This window comes from Triticum aestivum, chromosome 1A (genome assembly GCF_018294505.1).
Source record: "Triticum aestivum cultivar Chinese Spring chromosome 1A, IWGSC CS RefSeq v2.1, whole genome shotgun sequence".
Classification (NCBI taxonomy): domain Eukaryota; kingdom Viridiplantae; phylum Streptophyta; class Magnoliopsida; order Poales; family Poaceae; genus Triticum; species Triticum aestivum.
The window spans coordinates 442,928,896-442,951,577 of NC_057794.1; the positions used below are offsets into that span (position 1 = coordinate 442,928,896).

General features: G+C 47.0%; 3 protein-coding genes across 4 annotated transcripts; 2 read left to right on the plus strand and 1 right to left on the minus strand.

Moving 5' to 3' along the window:
- The first annotated feature begins 3,599 nt into the window (after positions 1-3,599).
- LOC123054863 (kinesin-like protein KIN-14J) lies at positions 3,600-18,219 on the plus strand. Of its 2 annotated transcripts, none has more exons than XM_044478743.1 (14): positions 3,600-3,868; positions 3,958-4,074; positions 4,157-4,287; positions 4,426-4,519; positions 4,621-4,950; positions 5,221-5,500; positions 5,575-5,736; positions 5,894-6,028; positions 16,055-16,135; positions 16,243-16,280; positions 16,437-16,600; positions 16,673-16,786; positions 16,909-16,950; positions 17,054-18,219. In XM_044478743.1, exons 1-14 carry the CDS (start codon positions 3,802-3,804, stop codon positions 17,858-17,860), a joined length of 2,562 nt encoding a protein of 853 aa, XP_044334678.1. In that variant the 5' UTR covers positions 3,600-3,801; the 3' UTR covers positions 17,861-18,219. The 2 variants fall into 2 exon arrangements, with proteins under 2 accessions (XP_044334678.1, XP_044334669.1); XM_044478734.1 differs by having other exon boundaries at positions 5,894-6,016; positions 16,043-16,135.
- LOC123054878 (kinesin-like protein KIN-14J) lies at positions 13,624-14,633 on the plus strand. Its single transcript, XM_044478756.1, has 4 exons — positions 13,624-13,894; positions 13,984-14,100; positions 14,183-14,313; positions 14,452-14,633. Exons 1-4 carry the CDS (start codon positions 13,828-13,830, stop codon positions 14,623-14,625), a joined length of 489 nt encoding a protein of 162 aa, XP_044334691.1. The 5' UTR covers positions 13,624-13,827; the 3' UTR covers positions 14,626-14,633.
- A 132-nt stretch (positions 18,220-18,351) lies between the features above and the next one.
- Positions 18,352-21,986, minus strand: LOC123054873 (pentatricopeptide repeat-containing protein At1g43980, mitochondrial). Its single transcript, XM_044478748.1, has 4 exons — positions 19,691-21,986; positions 19,281-19,569; positions 19,028-19,198; positions 18,352-18,941 (listed from the first exon to the last, which is right to left on the minus strand). Exon 1 carries the CDS (start codon positions 21,854-21,856, stop codon positions 19,883-19,885), a length of 1,974 nt encoding a protein of 657 aa, XP_044334683.1. The 5' UTR covers positions 21,857-21,986; the 3' UTR covers positions 18,352-18,941; positions 19,028-19,198; positions 19,281-19,569; positions 19,691-19,882.
- Between the last annotated feature and the right edge of the window lie 696 nt (positions 21,987-22,682).

A 22,682-nucleotide genomic window follows, 5' to 3' on the forward strand; every position in this document is an offset into this window, starting at 1 on the left:
TAGGCCGTGTCCGATCATCACGTGAGACGGACTAGTCATCGTCGGTGAACATTCTCATGTAGATCGTATCTTCCATACGACTCGTGTTCGACCTTTCGGTCTCCGTGTTCCGAGGCCATGTCTGTACATGCTAGGCTCGTCAAGTTAACCCTAAGTGTTTTCGCTGTGTAAAACTGTCTTACACCCGTTGTATGTGAACGTAAGAATCTATCACACCCGATCATCACGTGGTGCTTCGAAACGACGAACTGTAGCAACGGTGCACAGTTAGGGGAGAACACTTCTTGAAATTTTGTAAGGGATCATCTTATTTACTACCGTCGTTCTAAGTAAACAAGATGCATAAAACATAATAAACATCACATGCAATTATATAAAGTAGTGACATGATATGGCCAATATCATATAGCTCCTTTGATCTTCATCTTCGGGGCTCCATGATCATCTTGTCACCGGCATGACACCATGATCTCCATCATCATGATCTCCATCATCGTGTCTTCATGAAGTTGTCACGCCAACGACTACTTCTACTTCTATGACTAACGCGTTTAGTAATAAAGTAAAGTAGTTTACATGGCGTTCTTTAATGACACGCAGGTCATACAAAAAATAAAGACAACTCCTATGGCTCCTGCCGGTTGTCATACTCATCGACATGCAAGTCGTGATTCCTATTACAATAGCATGAACATCTCATACATGACATATAGATCATTCATCATTCATCACAACTTTGGCCATATCATATCACAAAGCACTTGCTGCAAAAACAAGTTAGACGTCCTCTAATTGTTGTTTGCAAGTTTTACGTGGCTGAAGTAGGGTTCTAGCAAGAACGTTTTCTTACCTACGTGAAACCACAACGTGATTTGTCAACTTCTATTTACCCTTCATAAGGACCCTTTTCATCGAATCCGCTTCAACTAAAGTAGGAGAGACAGACACCCGCCAGCCACCTTATGCAACTTGTGCATGTTAGTCGGTGGAACCGGTCTCACGTAAGCGTACGTGTAAGGTTGGTCCGGGCCGCTTCATCCCACAATACCGCTGAAGCAAGATAAGACTAGTAGCGGCAAGAAAGTTGACAAATCTACGCCCACAACCAATTGTGTTCTACTCGTGCAAGAAGAACTACGCATAGACCTAGCTCATGATGCCACTGTTGGGAACGTTGCAGAAAATAAAAATTTTCCTACTCGTTTCACCAAGATCATCTAGGAGTTCATCTAGCAACGAGTGAATAGATGCATCTACATACCTTGTAGATCGCGAGCGGAAGCGTTCAAAGAACGGGGATGATGTAGTCGAACACGACGTGATTCGAATCACCGGAGATCCTAGCACCGAACGGACGGCACCTCCGCGTTCAACACACGTACGGAAACAGCCACGTCTCCTCCTTCTTGATCCAGCAAGGGAGGGAGGAGAGGTTGAGGGAGATGGCACCAGCAGCAGCACGACGGCGTGGTGTTGATGGAGCTGCAGTACTCCGGCAGAGCTTCGCTAAGCAATAAGGAGGTGGAGGAGGTGTTGGGGAGGGAGAAGGAGGCAACCAAAGGCCAAGGACTCAAGGTATGAAGTCCCTCCTCTCCCCCACTATATATAGGGGTGCCAAGGGGGGGTGGCCGGCCCTAGGAGATCCAATCTCCTAGGGGGTGCGGCGGCCAAGGGGGGTTTCCCTCCCCCCCAAGGCACCTAGGAGGTGCCTTACCCTCCTAGGACTCTTTCCCCCTTAAACCCTAGGCGCATGGGCCTATGTGGGGCTGGTGCCCTTGGCCCAAGCAGGCCAAGGCGCACCCCCTACAGCCCATGTGGCCCCCGGGGATGGGTGGCCCCACCCGGTGGGCCCCCGGGACCCCTCCGGTGGTCCCGGTACAATACCGATAACCCCGAAACTTGTCCCGATGCCCGAAACAGGACTTCCCATATATAAATCTTTACCTCCGGACCATTCCGGAACTCCTCGTGACGTCCGGGATCTCATCCGGGACTCCGAACAACATTCGGGTTACTGCATATACATATCCCTACAACCCTAGCGTAACTGAACCTTAAGTGTGTAGACCCTACGGGTTCGGGAGACATGTAGACATGACCGAGATCGCTCTCCGGTCAATAACCAACAGCGGGATCTGGATACCCATGTTGGCTCCCACATGCTCCACGATGATCTCATCGGATGAACCACGATGTCGAGGATTTAATCAACCCCGTATGCAATTCCCTTTGTCAATCGATATGTTACTTGCCCGAGATTCGATCGTCGGTATCCCAATACCTCGTTCAATCTTGTTACCGGCAAGTCACTTTACTCGTACCGTAATGCATGATCCCGTGACCAAACACTTGGTCACTTTGAGCTCATTATGATGATGCATTACTGAGTGGGCCCAGTGATATCTCTCCGTCATACGGAGTGACAAATCCCAGTCTCGATCCATATAAAACAATAGATACTTTCGGAGATACCTGTAGTGCACCTTTATAGTCACCCAGTTACGTTGTGACGTTTGATACACCCAAAGCACTCCTACGGTATCCAGGAGTTATACGATCTCATGGTCGAAGGAAGAGATACTTTGACATTGCAAAAACTCTAGCAAACGAACTATACGATCTTGTGCTATGTTTAGGATTGGGTCTTGTCCATCACATCATTATCCTAATGATGTGATCCCGTTATCAATGACATCCAATGTCCATAGCCAGGAAACCATGACTATCTATTGATCAACGAGCTAGTCAACTAGAGGCTTACTAGGGACATGTTGGTGTCTGTTATTCACACATGTATTACGATTTCCGGATAACACAATTATAGCATGAATAAAGACAATTATCATGAACAAAGAAATATAATAATAATGCTTTTATTATTGCCTCTAGGGCATATTTCCAACAGGGGGCATCTGCACCCGCTTTTCAAAAATGTACTTTTTACGCGTTTTGTAATGTTCCAAAATTCTAAAAAAAAATTATGCATACATGTTGGCTAAGGTATGTCCACGGTACAAAGTTTTGTGTAAAAAAGTATTTATGTTTTGTCTCAGCAAAAAGACAAATTTTACTGCTTCTAAATAGCATTTCACGGCACAAAATTTTGTCTTTTTGCACAGGCTACAAAAAAAAATTTGTTGTTCTATGAAACTTTCTACACACACATAGAATATGAAGATGTCCGCGCGCACATTTTTTCAGAATTTGTTGACATTGCAAATTGTGTTTTTCAAAGTGGGTTCATATGTATCCAGGTTCATTCATGCACTTCTCACGAGGGCACACGTGTGTTAGCGAGCGAGGCGTCCGGCGCACCAGATACAAGCGTTTACCAATAGCTTTTGTTCTTTTTTCTTATATATACTGAACCTTGTATCGTTTATTTTCGAAAAATTAATAAAAGATGCAGTCCAGCTGTTTCCTTGGTGAAAAAAAAACCCTGAATAACGCGCACCGTGTAGGCGTGTGAACACAGTGCACGGGCGAAGGCACGGGAGAGGGAATCCAGGCCGTCGATCGCCGCACCGAAGGCTCGCCGAAACGGGCGAGGACACCGCAATAAAATCCCATCCCATCCCCTCCCCAACAGTCGTCTCTCAGCAGTACGCAGCCCCAATCCCGAACCCCCGCAGCTTCAAAAATCAAATCCGCCGCTGCCCAAATCTCACATTCCTCTCTCTCCGTCTCCCGTCTCCTCCCCCAATCTCGTCTCCGCCCTCCGCCCTCCGCCCCCGAACCCCCCGACTCCCCGACCCGAAGATCTCTGCTCCTCCCGCTCCGCTCCGGCCCCAGATCGCGGCGATGGGAGCGGATCCGGCCGCCTCGCCCCCCTCGCCGGCGGCGTCTCCGTCACGGCAGCCGCGGCAAGGTACGCGACGCGCGGGTCTGGGGTTCCGTCGTATACCGAGGTGTTGGGTTTCTCTTGTTGTCTCATGGCGAGGGTTTTTCTTTCGGCAGGCGAGGAAGAGCTCCGCGCCGTGGAGGACCACCTGAGCCCGAGCCGCCACGCGGATTCGAGCCCTGCGCCGCCGCCGTCGCCCGCGTCCGCCGCGCCGGTGCCCCAGCATCCCGAAGGTACGGTCCTCGGTCCTGTTTGCAAGCAATTGAGCGCTAGGGTTTGTTGGTATCCGTTTCACGGTGCGGGATTTGTCCACAGTGTCAGGCGAGGACGCGGAGCTGGCCAGCGAGGAGGCGGTGGAGGAACAGCCCGCCCTTGAGGAGGGGGTGGTGGAGGCGGAGGCCGCTGTTGCAGGAGGAGATGGGGAGGCTCTCCGCAGCTTCCTGGAGGTGGGGAATTTTGGGTTCTTGCGCTCAGATCTCGTGAATTCCGGCTCCTAACAATTATAAAATCCTGAGCCTTCTCTCCTTTACATCTGGCCCATTGTTTGTGTTCTATGCCAATGATTTCTAGATTTCTTCTTGCAGGAATTCGGGGATCAAGCGGACGATTGTCTTATCCCATCTCCGCGGCTGAAGGGGATCGCAACTCCTGACTGCCCTGCTGCCCTCCAATTCCTAGGTACACATCCAAGCATAATCCTTCCTTATGGATGGATGGTAAAACTTATTTGCTTAATTGCTTGCAGAACATACATTTGATCTTGTTTGTTGTACCTGTAGGGGGGAGGTACAATAGCCTGATGGAGAAGTACAAGCAGCAGGTGGCTAAGTGTGCCGAGGAGTGTGCACCAAGGTTCGATGGCTTGAAGAAGAAGTACACGGCGGAGTGTGCAGAGCGGCGTCGTTTGTACAATGAGCTCATCGAGCTGAGGGGAAACATCAGGGTATTCTGCCGGTGCCGCCCTCTAAGTTCCGATGAGATCTCCCGTGGCTGCTCATCAGTGGTTGAGGTTGATCCGTCCCAGGAGATGGACCTTCAGTTTGTTCCCACGGAAAAAGAGAGGAAGACCTTTAAATTTGACCATGTTTTTGGACCGGCTGATGATCAAGGTATTTACTGTCCTTACTCTGCTTGACATATACCCTAACCTATGTCTCAGATTCATAGTTTTGTGATATGAAATGGAGGTTAATCGCATATCCCACGCAATATGTTGCAGTAATAATTTGATTGAACTAATTGCATATGCATTCCTTCTCTGAATCTATTTTATACTCCCTCTGTAAAGTAGATCTTATATTAGTTCATAGAGGGAGTACATGATTGTACAGTTGAAGGATGTTGAATCTAATGGGTTTTATTCTAATTGTTTCCTTCAGAGGCTGTATTTGCTGAGAGCCTGCCAGTCGTGAGGTCCGTCATGGATGGTTTCAATGTATGCATCTTTGCATATGGGCAAACTGGAACAGGGAAAACCTTCACTATGGAAGGTGTTCCAGAGAATAGGGGTGTTAATTACAGGGCTCTTGAAGAACTGTTCAGGATCTCAGAGGAGAGAAGCTCATCTGTCTCGTACTCATTTGGTGTGAGTATCTTGGAAGTCTATAATGAAAAAATCAGGGACCTTCTTGATGACAACTCTGAACATACATCAAAAAGGTACATCTCCTTTCTTATCATTTATCCTGACTCTCTAGTAAGGATTGGAGCTTAATATCATGTTGCATCTGAAGGTTGGACATAAAGCAAAGTGCTGATGGGGCACAAGAGGTGCCTGGCTTGGTTGAAGCTCCAATTTCTACAATAGATGGTGTGTGGGAGAAACTGGAAGCTGGCGCTAGAAATAGATCTGTTGGATCAACCAGTGTGAATGAACTGAGCAGTCGCTCCCATAGGTATCGTTTCTGCACTTGTATGACACTCGTTCTAATTAATTCAACTCATGATCGACTGTTAACAACTACTCCTAGATTCAAATTAGTATACTTGACATAGTAATGACATTATTTCAGCAATGCGATAATGATATCTGGACTTCTGTTGTACTTTCAGCTTGGTTAGGGTCACCGTTACAAGTGAGCATTTGGTGACTGGGGAAAGGAGCAGAAGCCACATGTGGTTGGTTGACCTTGCTGGAAGTGAGCGCTTGGCTAAAACTGAAGTAGAAGGAGAGAGGCTGAAGGAGGCCTCTATGTCTCCATCTTGAACATTTTCACGGATGGAGTTGAAGCGACGCTTGATGTGCCTTGTCTTCTTGTGAAACCTGGGCTCCTTGGCAAGTGCAATAGCTCCAGTGTTGTCACAGAAGAGCTTGATCGGCCCCGACGCATTGGGTATGACTCCTAGGTCGGTGATGAACTCCTTCACCCATATTGCTTCATGTGCTGCCTCCGAGGCTGCCATGTACTCCGCTTCACATGTAGATCCCGCCACGACGCTCTGCTTGCAACTGCACCAGCTTACTGCCCCACCATTCAAAATATACACGTATCCGGTTTGTGACTTAGAGTCATCCAGATCTGTGTCGAAGCTAGCGTCGACGTAACCTTTTACGACGAGCTCTTCGTCACCTCCATAAACGAGAAACATTTCCTTAGTCCTTTTCAGGTACTTCAGGATATTCTTGACCGCTGTCTAGTGTTCCTTGCCGGGATTACTTTGGTACCTTCCTACCAAACTTACGGCAAGGTTTACATCAGGTCTGGTACACAGCATGGCATACATAATAGAACCTATGGCTGAGGCATAGGGGATGACACTCATCTCTTCTATCTCTGCTGCCGTGGTCGGACATTGAGCTGAGCTCAATTTCACACCTTGCAAAACAGGCAAGAACCCTTTCTTGGACTGATCCATTTTGAACTTCTTCAAAATCTTATCAAGATATGTGCTTTGTGAAAGACCTATGAGGCGTCTTGATCTATCCCTATAGATCTTGATGCCTAATATATAAGCAGCTTCTCCAAGGTCCTTCATTGAAAAACTCTTATTCAAGTAGGCCTTAATGCTGTCCAAAAGTTCTATATCATTTCCCATCAAAAGTATGTCATCTACATATAGTATGAGAAATGCTATAGAGCTCCCACTCACTTTCTTGTAAACACAGGCTTCTCCATAAGTCTGTGTAAACCCAAACGCTTTGATCATCTCATCAAAACGAATGTTCCAACTCCGAGATGCTTGCACCAGCCCATAAATCGAGCGTTGGAGCTTGCACACCTTGTCAGCATTTTTAGGATCGACAAAACCTTCCGGCTGCATCATATACAATTCTTCCTTAAGGAAACATTAAGGAATGCCGTTTTGACGTCCATTTGCCAAATTTCATAATCATAAAATGCGGCAATTGCTAACATGATTCGGACGGACTTCAGCTTCGCTACCGGTGAGAAAGTCTCATCGTAGTCAACCCCTTGAACTTGTCGATAACCCTTAGCGACAAGCCGAGCTTTATAGATGGTCACATTACCATCCGCGTCTGTCTTCTTCTTAAAGATCCATTTATTTTCTATGGCTCGCCGTTCTACGGGCAAGTCAGTCAAAGTCCATACTTCGTTTTCATACATGGATCCTATCTCGGATTTCATGGCTTCTAGCCATTTGTCGGAATCCGGACCCGCCATTGCTTCTTCATAGTTCGAAGGTTCACCGTTGTCTAACAACATGATTTCCAAGACAGGGTTGCCGTACCACTCTGGTGCGGAACGTGTCCTCGTGGACCTTCGAATTTCAGTAGGAGCTTGATCAGAAGTATCTTGATCATTATCATTAACTTCCTCTCTAGTCGGTGCAGGCACCTCAGGAACATTTTCTTGAGTTGCGCCATTTTCCGGTTCAAGAGGTAATACTTCATCAAGCTCTACTTTCCTCCCACTTACTTCTTTCGAGAGAAACTCTTTCTCCAGAAAGGACCCATTCTTGGCAACAAAGATCTTGCCTTCGGATCTGAGGTAGAAGATATACCCAACAGTTTCTTTAGGGTATCCTATGAAGACGCATTTTTCCGATTTGGGTTCGAGCTTTTCAGGTTGAAGTTTCCTGACATAAGCATCGCATCCCCAAACTTTTAGAAATGACAGCTTAGGTTTCTTCCCAAACCATAATTCATACGGTGTCGTCTCAACGGATTTCGACGGGGCCCTATTTAAAGTGAATGCGGCAGTCTCTAAAGCATAGCCCCAAAAAGATAGTGGTAAATCGGCAAGAGACATCATAGATCGCACCATATCTAATAGAGTGCGATTACGACGTTCGGACACACCATTACGCTGAGGTGTTCCAGGCGGCGTGAGTTGTGAAACTATTCCACATTTTCTTAAGTGTGTACCAAACTCGTGACTCAAGTATTCTCCTCCACGATCTGATCGTAGAAACTTGATTTTCCTGTCACGTTGATTCTCAACTTCACTCTGAAATTCCTTGAACTTTTCAAAGGTCTCAGACTTGTGTTTCATTAAGTAGACATACCCATATCTACTCAAGTCATCAGTGAGGGTGAGAACATAACGATAGCCACCGCGAGCCTCAACACTCATTGGACCGCACACATCAGTATGTATGATTTCCAATAAGTTGGTTGCTCTCTCCATTGTTCCTGAGAATGGAGTCTTGGTCATTTTACCCATGAGGCATGGTTCGCACGTGTCAAATGATTCGTAATCAAGAGACTCTAAAAGTCCATCAGCATGGAGCTTCTTCATGCGTTTGACACCTATGTGACCGAGGCGGCAGTGCCACAAGTATGTGGGACTATCACTATCAATCTTACATCTTTTGGTACTTACACTATGAATATGTGTAGCATTACGCTCGAGATTCATAAAGAATAAACCATTCACCATCGGAGCATGACCATAAAACATATCTCTCATATAAATAGAACAACCATTATTCTCGGATTTAAATGAGTAGCCATCTCGAATTAAACGAGATCCTGATACAATGTTCATGCTCAAACTTGGCACAAAATAACAATTATTGAGGTTCAAAACTAATCCCGTAGGTAAATGTAGAGGTAGCGTGCCGACGGCGATCACATCGACCTTGGAACCATTCCCGACGCGCATCGTCACCTCGTCCTTCGCCAGTCTCCGTTTATTCTGCAGCTCCTGTTGTGTGTTACAAATATGAGCAACGGCACCGGTATCAAATACCCAGGAGTTACTACGATTACTGGTAAGGTACACATCAATTACATGTATATCAAATATACCTTTGGCTTTGCCGGCCTTCTTGTCCGCTAAGTATTTGGGGCAGTTCCGCTTCCAGTGACCACTTTCCTTGCAATAAAAACACTCAGTCTCGGGCTTGGGTCCATTCTTTGGCTTCTTCCCGGCAGCTTGCTTGCTGGGCGCGGCAACTACCTTGCCGTCCTTCTTGAAGTTCTTTTTACCCTTGCCCTTCTTGAACTTAGTGGTTTTATTGACCATCAACACTTGATGTTCCTTTCTGACTTCTACCTCTGCTGATTTCAGCATAGCAAATACTTCAGGAATGGTCTTTTCCATCCCCTGCATATTGAAGTTCATCACAAAGCTCTTGTAGCTTGGTGGAAGCGACTGGAGGATTCTGTCAATGACCGCATCATCCGGGAGATTAACTCCCAGCTGAGTCAAGCGGTTATGCAACCCAGACATAGTGAGTATGTGCTCACTGACAGAACTGTTTTCCTCCATCTTACAGCTAAAGAATTTGTCGGAGACTTCATATCTCTCGACCCGGGCATGAGCTTGGAAAACCATTTTCAGCTCTTCGAACATCTCATATGCTCCATGTCTCTCAAAACGCTTTTGGAGCCCCGGCTCTAGGCTGTAAAGCATGCCGCACTGAACGAGGGAGTAGTCATCGAAACGTGCCTGCCAAGCGTTCATAACGTCTTGTTCCGCAGGGAGAACGGGTGCGTCACCAAGCGGTGCTTGTAGGACATAATCTTTCTTGGAAGCTATGAGGATGATCCTCAGGTTCCGGACCCAGTCCGTATAGTTGCTGCCATCGTCTTTCAGCTTGGTTTTCTCTAGGAACGCATTGAAGTTGAGGACTACGTTGGCCATTTGATCTACAAGACATATTGTAAAAATTTAGACTAAGTTCATGATAATTAAGTTCATCTAATCAAATTATAATGAACTCCCACTCAGATTTGACATCCCTTTGGTCATCTAAGTGTTACACGATCCGAGTCGACTAGGCCGTGTCCGATCATCACGTGAGACGGACTAGTCATCGTCGGTGAACATTCTCATGTAGATCGTATCTTCCATACGACTCGTGTTCGACCTTTCGGTCTCCGTGTTCCGAGGCCATGTCTGTACATGCTAGGCTCGTCAAGTTAACCCTAAGTTTTTTTGCTGTGTAAAACTGTCTTACACCCGTTGTATGTGAACGTAAGAATCTATCACACCCGATCATCACGTGGTGCTTCGAAACGACGAACTGTAGCAACGGTGCACAGTTAGGGGAGAACACTTCTTGAAATTTTGTAAGGGATCATCTTATTTACTACCGTCGTTCTAAGTAAACAAGATGCATAAAACATAATAAACATCACATGCAATTATATAAAGTAGTGACATGATATGGCCAATATCATATAGCTCCTTCGATCTTCATCTTCGGGGCTCCATGATCATCTTGTCACCGGCATGACACCATGATCTCCATCATCATGATCTCCATCATCGTGTCTTCATGAAGTTGTCACGCCAACGACTACTTCTACTTCTATGACTAACGCGTTTAGTAATAAAGTAAAGTAGTTTACATGGCGTTCTTTAATGACACGCAGGTCATACAAAAAATAAAGACAACTCCTATGGCTCCTGCCGGTTGTCATACTCATCGACATGCAAGTCGTGATTCCTATTACAATAGCATGAACATCTCATACATGACATATAGATCATTCATCATTCATCACAACTTTGGCCATATCATATCATAAAGCACTTGCTGCAAAAACAAGTTAGACGTCCTCTAATTGTTGTTTGCAAGTTTTACGTGGCTGAAGTAGGGTTCTAGCAAGAACGTTTTCTTACCTACGTGAAACCACAACGTGATTTGTCAACTTCTATTTACCCTTCATAAGGACCCTTTTCATCGAATCCGCTTCAACTAAAGTAGGAGAGACAGACACCCGCCAGCCACCTTATGCAACTTGTGCATGTTAGTCGGTGGAACCGGTCTCACGTAAGCGTACGTGTAAGGTTGGTCCGGGACGCTTCATCCCACAATACCGCTGAAGCAAGATAAGACTAGTAGCGGCAAGAAAGTTGACAAATCTACGCCCACAACCAATTGTGTTCTACTCGTGCAAGAAGAACTACGCATAGACCTAGCTCATGATGCCACTGTTGGAGAACGTTGCAGAAAATAAAAATTTTCCTACTCGTTTCACCAAGATCATCTAGGAGTTCATCTAGCAACGAGTGAATAGATGCATCTACATACCTTGTAGATCGCGAGCGGAAGCGTTCAAAGAACGGGGATGATGTAGTCGAACACGACGTGATTCGAATCACCGGAGATCCTAGCACCGAACGGACGGCACCTCCGCGTTCAACACACGTACGGAAACAGCCACGTCTCCTCCTTCTTGATCCAGCAAGGGAGGGAGGAGAGGTTGAGGGAGATGGCACCAGCAGCAGCACGACGGCGTGGTGTTGATGGAGCTGCAGTACTCCGGCAGAGCTTCGCTAAGCAATAAGGAGGTGGAGGAGGTGTTGGGGAGGGAGAAGGAGGCAACCAAAGGCCAAGGACTCAAGGTATGAAGTCCCTCCTCTCCCCCACTATATATAGGGGTGCCAAGGGGGGGTGGCCGGCCCTAGGAGATCCAATCTCCTAGGGGGTGCGGCGGCCAAGGGGGGTTTCCCTCCCCCCCAAGGCACCTAGGAGGTGCCTTACCCTCCTAGGACTCTTTCCCCCTTAAACCCTAGGCGCATGGGCCTATGTGGGGCTGGTGCCCTTGGCCCAAGCAGGCCAAGGCGCACCCCCTACAGCCCATGTGGCCCCCGGGGATGGGTGGCCCCACCCGGTGGGCCCCCGGGACCCCTCCGGTGGTCCCGGTACAATACCGATAACCCCGAAACTTGTCCCGATGCCCGAAACAGGACTTCCCATATATAAATCTTTACCTCCGGACCATTCCGGAACTCCTCGTGACGTCCGGGATCTCATCCGGGACTCCGAACAACATTCGGGTTACTGCATATACATATCCCTACAACCCTAGCGTAACTGAACCTTAAGTGTGTAGACCCTACGGGTTCGGGAGACATGTAGACATGACCGAGATCGCTTTCCGGTCAATAACCAACAGCGGGATCTGGATACCCATGTTGGCTCCCACACGCTCCACGATGATCTCATCGGATGAACCACGATGTCGAGGATTTAATCAACCCCGTATGCAATTCCCTTTGTCAATCGATATGTTACTTGCCCGAGATTCGATCGTCGGTATCCTAATACCTCGTTCAATCTTGTTACCGGCAAGTCACTTTACTCGTACCGTAATGCATGATCCCGTGACCAAACACTTGGTCACTTTGAGCTCATTATGATGATGCATTACTGAGTGGGCCCAGTGATATCTCTCCGTCATACGGAGTGACAAATCCCAGTCTCGATCCATATAAAACAATAGATACTTTCGGAGATACCTGTAGTGCACCTTTATAGTCACCCAGTTACGTTGTGACGTTTGATACACCCAAAGCACTCCTACGGTATCCAGGAGTTATACGATCTCATGGTCGAAGGAAGAGATACTTTGACATTGCAAAAACTCTAGCAAACGAACTATACGATCTTGTGCTATGTTTAGGATTGGGTCTTGTCCATCACATCATTATCCTAATGATGTGATCCCGTTATCAATGACATCCAATGTCCATAGCCAGGAAACCATGACTATCTATTGATCAACGAGCTAGTCAACTAGAGGCTTACTAGGGACATGTTGGTGTCTGTTATTCACACATGTATTACGATTTCCGGATAACACAATTATAGCATGAATAAAGACAATTATCATGAACAAAGAAATATAATAATAATGCTTTTATTATTGCCTCTAGGGCATATTTCCAACAGGGGGCATCTGCACCCGCTTTTCAAAAATGTACTTTTTACGCGTTTTGTAATGTTCCAAAATTCTAAAAAAAAATTATGCATACATGTTGGCTAAGGTATGTCCACGGTACAAAGTTTTGTGTAAAAAAGTATTTATGTTTTGTCTCAGCAAAAAGACAAATTTTACTGCTTCTAAATAGCATTTCACGGCACAAAATTTTGTCTTTTTGCACAGGCTACAAAAAAAAATTTGTTGTTCTATGAAACTTTCTACACACACATAGAATATGAAGATGTCCGCGCGCACATTTTTTTCAGAATTTGTTGACATTGCAAATTGTGTTTTTCAAAGTGGGTTCATATGTATCCAGGTTCATTCATGCACTTCTCACGAGGGCACACGTGTGTTAGCGAGCGAGGCGTCCGGCGCACCAGATACAAGCGTTTACCAATAGCTTTTGTTCTTTTTTCTTATATATACTGAACCTTGTATCGTTTATTTTCGAAAAATTAATAAAAGATGCAGTCCAGCTGTTTCCTTGGTGAAAAAAAACCCTGAATAACGCGCACCGCGTAGGCGTGTGAACACAGTGCACGGGCGAAGGCACGGGAGAGGGAATCCAGGCCGTCGATCGCCGCACCGAAGGCTCGCCGAAACGGGCGAGGACACCGCAATAAAATCCCATCCCATCCCCTCCCCAACGGTCGTCTCTCAGCAGTACGCAGCCCCAATCCCGAACCCCCGCAGCTTCAAAAATCAAATCCGCCGCTGCCCAAATCTCACATTCCTCTCTCTCCGTCTCCCGTCTCCTCCCCCAATCTCGTCTCCGCCCTCCGCCCTCCGCCCCCGAACCCCCCGACTCCCCGACCCGAAGATCTCTGCTCCTCCCGCTCCGCTCCGGCCCCAGATCGCGGCGATGGGAGCGGATCCGGCCGCCTCGCCCCCCTCGCCGGCGGCGTCTCCGTCACGGCAGCCGCGGCAAGGTACGCGACGCGCGGGTCTGGGGTTCCGTCGTATACCGAGGTGTTGGGTTTCTCTTGTTGTCTCATGGCGAGGGTTTTTCTTTCGGCAGGCGAGGAAGAGCTCCGCGCCGTGGAGGACCACCTGAGCCCGAGCCGCCACGCGGATTCGAGCCCTGCGCCGCCGCCGTCGCCCGCGTCCGCCGCGCCGGTGCCCCAGCATCCCGAAGGTACGGTCCTCGGTCCTGTTTGCAAGCAATTGAGCGCTAGGGTTTGTTGGTATCCGTTTCACGGTGCGGGATTTGTCCACAGTGTCAGGCGAGGACGCGGAGCTGGCCAGCGAGGAGGCGGTGGAGGAACAGCCCGCCCTTGAGGAGGGGGTGGTGGAGGCGGAGGCCGCTGTTGCAGGAGGAGATGGGGAGGCTCTCCGCAGCTTCCTGGAGGTGGGGAATTTTGGGTTCTTGCGCTCAGATCTCGTGAATTCCGGCTCCTAACAATTATAAAATCCTGAGCCTTCTCTCCTTTACATCTGGCCCATTGTTTGTGTTCTATGCCAATGATTTCTAGATTTCTTCTTGCAGGAATTCGGGGATCAAGCGGACGATTGTCTTATCCCATCTCCGCGGCTGAAGGGGATCGCAACTCCTGACTGCCCTGCTGCCCTCCAATTCCTAGGTACACATCCAAGCATAATCCTTCCTTATGGATGGATGGTAAAACTTATTTGCTTAATTGCTTGCAGAACATACATTTGATCTTGTTTGTTGTACCTGTAGGGGGAGGTACAATAGCCTGATGGAGAAGTACAAGCAGCAGGTGGCTAAGTGTGCCGAGGAGTGTGCACCAAGGTTCGATGGCTTGAAGAAGAAGTACACGGCGGAGTGTGCAGAGCGGCGTCGTTTGTACAATGAGCTCATCGAGCTGAGGGGAAACATCAGGGTATTCTGCCGGTGCCGCCCTCTAAGTTCCGATGAGATCTCCCGTGGCTGCTCATCAGTGGTTGAGGTTGATCCGTCCCAGGAGATGGACCTTCAGTTTGTTCCCACGGAAAAAGAGAGGAAGACCTTTAAATTTGACCATGTTTTTGGACCGGCTGATGATCAAGGTATTTACTGTCCTTACTCTGCTTGACATATACCCTAACCTATGTCTCAGATTCATAGTTTTGTGATATGAAATGGAGGTTAATCGCATATCCCACGCAATATGTTGCAGTAATAATTTGATTGAACTAATTGCATATGCATTCCTTCTCTGAATCTATTTTATACTCCCTCTGTAAAGTAGATCTTATATTAGTTCATAGAGGGAGTACATGATTGTACAGTTGAAGGATGTTGAATCTAATGGGTTTTATTCTAATTGTTTCCTTCAGAGGCTGTATTTGCTGAGAGCCTGCCAGTCGTGAGGTCCGTCATGGATGGTTTCAATGTATGCATCTTTGCATATGGGCAAACTGGAACAGGGAAAACCTTCACTATGGAAGGTGTTCCAGAGAATAGGGGTGTTAATTACAGGGCTCTTGAAGAACTGTTCAGGATCTCAGAGGAGAGAAGCTCATCTGTCTCGTACTCATTTGGTGTGAGTATCTTGGAAGTCTATAATGAAAAAATCAGGGACCTTCTTGATGACAACTCTGAACATACATCAAAAAGGTACATCTCCTTTCTTATCATTTATCCTGACTCTCTAGTAAGGATTGGAGCTTAATATCATGTTGCATCTGAAGGTTGGACATAAAGCAAAGTGCTGATGGGGCACAAGAGGTGCCTGGCTTGGTTGAAGCTCCAATTTCTACAATAGATGGTGTGTGGGAGAAACTGGAAAGCTGGCGCTAGAAATAGATCTGTTGGATCAACCAGTGTCAATGAACTGAGCAGTCGCTCCCATAGGTATCGTTTCTACACTTGTATGACACTCGTTCTAATTAATTCAACTCATGATCGACTGTTAACAACTACTCCTAGATTCAAATTAGTATACTTGACATAGTAATGACATTATTTCAGCAATGCGATAATGATATCTGGACTTCTGTTGTACTTTCAGCTTGGTTAGGGTCACCGTTACAAGTGAGCATTTGGTGACTGGGGAAAGGAGCAGAAGCCACATGTGGTTGGTTGACCTTGCTGGAAGTGAGCGCTTGGCTAAAACTGAAGTAGAAGGAGAGAGGCTGAAGGAGGCAAAGTTCATCAACAAGTCACTCTCTGCACTGGGTGATGTTATTGCTGCCCTTGCCTCTAAAAATGCCCACATCCCATATCGGTCAGTCTTATTTATTATCCACATGCTTCAACATCTGCCTTCCTCAGTTACTAAAAGAAGCATACCCTCAGCTGAGTCTTACCACTACTCTTTGCTGTCAAATGTAGGAACTCCAAGCTAACTCATCTGCTCCAAAGCTCGTTAGGTAAGTGACTTTCTAAAAGAGTTGTGCAAGTGCACTGATTTCTATCTAAATGGTTATGATTATGTCTCGTTTTATTGAACTTGCTTATATGCACTGGAATGTCCAAAGACAAAAATGAAGAGATAAAGAGTGTTCACCTTGCATTAACTGTTGCAGGTGGAGATTGCAAGACACTTATGTTTGTGCAGATAAGTCCAAGCTCTACAGATTCAGGAGAAACTTTATGCTCGCTAAATTTTGCTAGTAGAGTTCGAGCTATTGAACATGGCCCTGCTCGTAAACAAGTGGATCCAGCTGAAAACTTCAAGATCAAGCAGATGGTACTTTATTTCTGACCTTGTTGAATAATTATAACATGATTCAGCTATTGTATTAACTGGAAATTGTTCCAGGCCGAAAAGCTCTGCCATGAGGAAAAGGAAAATGCGAAGTTGAACGAAAGCTTGCAACTGATGCAACTCAAGTATGCTTCTCGTGAGAATGTCTTCAGAACTCTTCAAGATAAGGTATGTGGTGCCAACCAGAATTGCTAACTGACAGACTAAAAACCAATTCTTTTTTTTTAAACAAGAAAAAAACAATTCATATATGGAACTAAGTTTTCACATATATGAATTTTGTGCAACAGATAAGGGAGACTGAGCAAGCCTGCAGAACTCATCAGCAGCGGGTAAGTAAGAGATTCAGTTCTGCTTGCTTGAGCAAGCCTGCAGAACTCATCTGCATGTATTTTCCTATGCTGGTCTGTGTTTATGACAGTTCTATTTGTACAGGCTAGAGAGCTGGAGAATGAATTAGCTAATGAGAAGAAGGCTGCGAGGGATACGGGTAAATCGGCGAAGCCATCATTTGCAGCTCCTGTGAGGCAGAGACCACCACTTGCTCCTATGAGGCAGAGACCACCAAGCAACAACATGCCACAACCTTCAGGCCCTTCCAGACTGAGGTTCGCTGGTAAGGGATCTTCAGTTCAGAACAAAGAGAACATCCCTACGACGAACAAAACAACTGTGGACAAGACTGCTGGCAAAGCGCGGCGTGTATCTTTAGTTCCCATGATGCGACAGATCCCTCTCCAGCCTAAGAGGCGATCCTCGATCGCAATCCTACCAAGCGAGAGAGAGCGGATGTCCATATTTCCCGAGAAGAAGGCGATGTCACGACTGTCCCATGTCCAAATGTCAAGAACAGCAAGACCACAGGCTTTTAACTCAATTCCAGAAACACCACAAGCAGCAGTCGACGCAACTCCAGATGTCAGAGGGAAGTTTAGAAGAATGGAGTTCGGCAGCAGCAGCAGGTTCTCAAGCCCTCCAACGCTGTCCATGCGGAAGTCAAGGAACAATATCTCGTCTCCACAGCAGAGGTTGAGGATGCAGTCGGGCTCTGGAAATGCCAGCAAGCTATGCTTCAGCATCCAGAAAAGAGTCGCTCTTGGTTCACCTGCTCCAGCAAGAACGACTTCCATGACGTCTGGTACTGGCATCTTTGATCCAGCTCTGCGTGAACAAATAATGGCTGGGAGATTTGGCAATGCGCAGCGGGTGTTCAACGGCAAGAGGAGAATGTCTGTCCTCTAAGGTGAAGAAGATCGGTTCGGAATGTTGCGACAGCGGTGCGGAACCGGGATGCTGAAGGAATGTGGTGGTACTTTTGCTTCCTCGGAGAAGACCAACCATGGCTGGCTGGGGCTGGGAACTTGTGTTGATAAGAGGACTTGTAACTTGTGTTAGGGTTCTCTTGGCGATGATAAATGTCTACTTTGAGGGTTGTGTATAATTTTATACCCTGACGGGTTGGTTGGTTGGATTAGCCTTTGGCATCAGTCTGGATGCTCTTTCCCTCCTAGAAGCTGCTTGCCTATTATGCTACTTACTGATAAGAAAACTTAGGTTCCAGTTATTCATGACTCAATTATTCTGACTTGAATTTGCTTGCATCTGAACAGTAGTCTGTTGCCTATGGGTTATGTTTCCTTGCTAAGTACTCCCTCCGTTTTAGATACATCCATATTCGAGACAAATAATTCCAAACGGAGGGAGTAATTTGTATCCATGCTACTACTGGTTGCAGCAATCCAGTAGCCAATTTGTTAGTTCTTGGTTCACTTGCCAATCATCACAGATCCTGTTATGCGACTCAATAGAATCAGATGATGCACATGTAAAGAACACAAGCCATCAACAGATCTTTGAAAAGCCAGATTCATCTGCCCACAGGATACTTGGCAACATATAAGTTAAACCCTGGTACTGTCATAGGACAGAATACTGTTTCCCAACTCGGTGGTGCAAATTTAAACAGATGAATGGACTGCTTTACAAGAATAATTTATGTAATCTGAATGCACAAACATTCAGATATACAAGAATAATCAGTAATCAGCAAAACTGTAGGCCCTACATAGCTTGCTCTAGCAAAACTCACTGGCACTACCACTATAGCTTGAATCTTTTCATCCATTGAACAATGAACCTGAACCGGCAATCTCTAGTGAAACCGCTGCATGTTTCTCCAGCTGCAAGCAGCAGCTCCCAAATGTCTCCAGGTTCACTTTCAGCCTGAAGTCCAGATTAAACAGCAAATCCAACTCAGGCTGATTCATATCCAATGCACTGATTCCTCCCACCCTATGCATGTTAGAATGCACTGTTGGAAAACCTGCAACACATGTATTACTGGAAAACCTGTGCATGTTTGTGATATACGATAAAACAATTGCAGTTGCTGTGCCAGTGGGTACTTACGCATCATCAGTGAATCTGGCAGCAACCACCACACCTGTAATTAGCAAGCGGTGAACACTAAAGGGCGTCATGTGCACATCTGGTTGCTAGCTATATCTCCATGTACACTAGTGCCAACACAAGGCAAGATGGCCTACACTCAGCATACTTGAAAATACGTTCTGCATAGAACTGTATACCTGACATTAGAACCTAGTACTTTTTTATTTTTCTGAATCGACCTGCCAAGATACGTTGCAAGAAGTGACAGCACCTTTGGAAACTTGGTATGTCCTTTCTTTGATTATGATACTGTCAAACCCCATGTCAGGTAGCTCTCCAAATGCTTATCACTAGCATCAGTTGTAGATGACCCCATAGGTGCTTCGGGGCAGTTGCCTGCCCTGCTCGTAACTGGACACTGTCCACATGCGCTTCTGGCCCGTGGACCATGGTGGCATTGACAAGGGCATGCAAGTTCTATTATATACATAGAGTAACCGCCCGACGGCAAAATCCTATACAATTCTAACAAGAGATCACCACCAACCTGCGTACAAGATCTGTAGCAAAAAGATGTCAAGTAAATTAATCAGTCAGTAAGACAACATGACGTCAAGTAAATTAATCAATCTGTAAGACAAGATACTATACGCATCACCATATATAAACACGAAGTAAAACCTGATTGCTGTTCTTTGCCTACACACTGGATGATCAGATTTCTGCACCCTCTTGGGATAATGGCTTTTTCTTGATGCTCATAGTGCTTGCCTGCTTAACAATCCGCAGCTTAAGCTGCCTTACTGTCAGGTCATGGTAACCACATGACCATTCTGAGACGGTCCTAGCTGAATAATTACGTTAGTTGCCAGCTCACAGAGTGCAATCCAGGAACTGCTGAAGGCAATCAAATCCCTTACTCTCCTTGGGATCTTGTGTATGAATTATATCAACACAACCAGGAGCATGAATGCAATCCATCATGGAGATCTCATCCATCATGTCCCAGAACAATAGATCTAAAACTGCATACGTAGCTTCGCTTCCTTGATGCAATATTTCTTCAGATGTAAACACATGGATTTCATTCTTGATGCAGAGCCAGCTACATTCCCCAGCCTTCTTTGCACCTAAAGCTTCCATTGACCTCCACATTCTGGCCATGCTTTCCCACTTACATCTTGCACCATATGTTCGAGCCAGAACAGTGTATGGCAGTGATGACCGAGGCTTCAGTTTCAACATATTCTCTGCGATTGACTCTGCCATGGCGAAATCCCCTTGAATCATGCAAGCCTCAAGAATATTGAGGAGGGCAGCAGTATTGCATTTCTGCAACTTGTGCTGGACTAGATCTTCTGCCTCTCTAAACAATCCTGCACGGCTTAACATGTCAGCCACACATGCATAGTGCTCCAGACCAGGGACGACATGGTACTTGGCTTTAAACAGGGAAATTATATCCATTGCTTCATTAACCAGACCTCCCAAGCTACAAGCAGATAAAGCTCCGAAAAGAGTAATTCTATCTGGCTTGACACCACAGTCCAGCATCCACCAAAACACTCCAAGAGCTTCCCTACCTCTCCCATTCTGCGATAGACCGATGATCATTGTATTCCATAACACCAAATCCTTGACACAAACACTATCGAAGAGTTTCCTGGCATGCTTCAAGGAACCTAACTTACAATACATGTCAATGAGAGCAGTGGCAACAATCATATCATCCTCAAACCCACATTTACATACCAGCGCATGGATTTGGGTGCCCTGCTCCATCAGACCAAAACACGAACTCCATCTCAGCACACTCGCAAAAGTGAACTCAGTTGGAAGAACAGCATTTCGCAGAGCAATCACAAAGAGGCCCAGAGCTTGCTCCATCAAACCAGTCCTGGCATAGCACGATATCATTGCGTTACATGTTTCTGAGTCCCATTTTGTTAGTCCCTCGAAAAGCCTGACAGCATCAGGTAGTCTGTCAGACATGGACAATAGGCCGATCACAGCACTACAGATGATAGAATTTGACAGGAGTCCTGTTTTGACGCAGAGGGCCAAGAGCTGGTCACCCTTAGCCAAATCCTCGATATCTGTGCACGCGGTAAGCACCGTTGACACACTGCATTCGTCAACCGAAAACCCATGGCTTCTAGTCAACCGGAAACACTCAAACACCGCACTGCTCTGGCCATCATCCTTGTACACTGACATGACAGAATTCATCGAAACCATGTCCAGTTCGTTCATATTCCAAAAGACGCGCATGGCATATTCCAAGAGGCCGACACGCCGATACATGTCGACAAGCGTGTTGCCGACGACGGCATTGTGTTGGGCAGAGCCGTGACGGACAGCAGCTGCATGAACCTGCATCCCGTGGGGAGCAGAGCAGACCGCGGACGAGACAATGGAGAAGGTGAAGGCGCTAGGCCTGACGCCTAGCTCCCTCATCCTGCGCACAAGCCGGAGCGCCTCGTCGGCGCGCCCGCTTCGAGCGTAGCCGGAGATCATGGAGTTGTAGGCCACGGTGTCCCTGTGGGGCATTCCGTCGAACAGCCTCCGCGCCGCCGGGAGGTCACGGGACTTGAGCAGCGCGGCGAGGAGGATGTTGTGGGAGAAGCGGTTGGCTGCGCCGCCGGGCGCGTGGGTGAGCAGGGCGATGGCGGCAGGGGTGGCGCCGAGGCGGGAGTAAGCGGCGGCGAGGCAGTTGGCGAGGAAGGGGTGGCTGAAGAGGCGCGAGGAGCGGAGGAGGCGGGCGTGGAGCGCCGCAGCGGCGGACAGAGAAGCGGAGCGGGCAAGAAGCGCTGAGAGGGCGGCGACTGTCGGGTTGTCCCTCACCATTCGGCCGCCGTCACCCTCCGGCGCCGACAAGGAGCCTTCCTGCCCCCTGCATCCCTGCCGGCGAGGCTGCGGCCCTCGACTCCGGTTGATGCCGTGCTGGAGAAGTTGATCAGAGCTTTATGTACTACAACCAGTAAACCAAAGTGGAAGCATCAAAGGAAGTGAATTCTTTTTTGAATTCTAGCCGCTTTCTTTTGAATCCAAGTTCAAATTAGATTAGAAAGACCCCATTTACTTTTTTTTGGATAAAGAGTGAAAATAGTTGTGTTCCTTTTTTTCCCGCGTAGTTTTCATAGTTGTGTTCGATAGAAAAACCCTACGTACCTATCAACAACAGGGATACATTCCGTTTTCATAGTTGTGTTTTTTGTGGGTAGTTTTTATAATTGTGTTTGATAGAAAGACCCTACGTGCCTATTAGCAGCGTGAAGAGACCCCCTCCCCCAGGGTCTCGCAACTAGGGTTTTCCAGTCTTCAAGAGGCGACAGCGCCATGAATTCATTCTTCCGGCTCTCCGCCGTTCACAAGTTCTCCCTCCTCCTTCTCTGCTGTTCACAAGTTCTCCCTCCTTCTTGGGCCGATCTTGGGGACAACTCACTTGTCTACCCGACCTTGGTTGGACGATGGGAGTGTCTAGGGTCTAGGGGTTGTTGTCAGGCTTCTACAAGTTTTAACAATGACGGAATCACATGAAGGGATTGGTTCTCAGGATCAAGGATGAATGAGGCCACCAGGTTGCTAGAGCGGCTAAACATGTAGGATGAAGAGATTGATGATATGGTTTGGGATGAGGAATTGGACGTGGATGAAATCAAGTCGAAGTGGC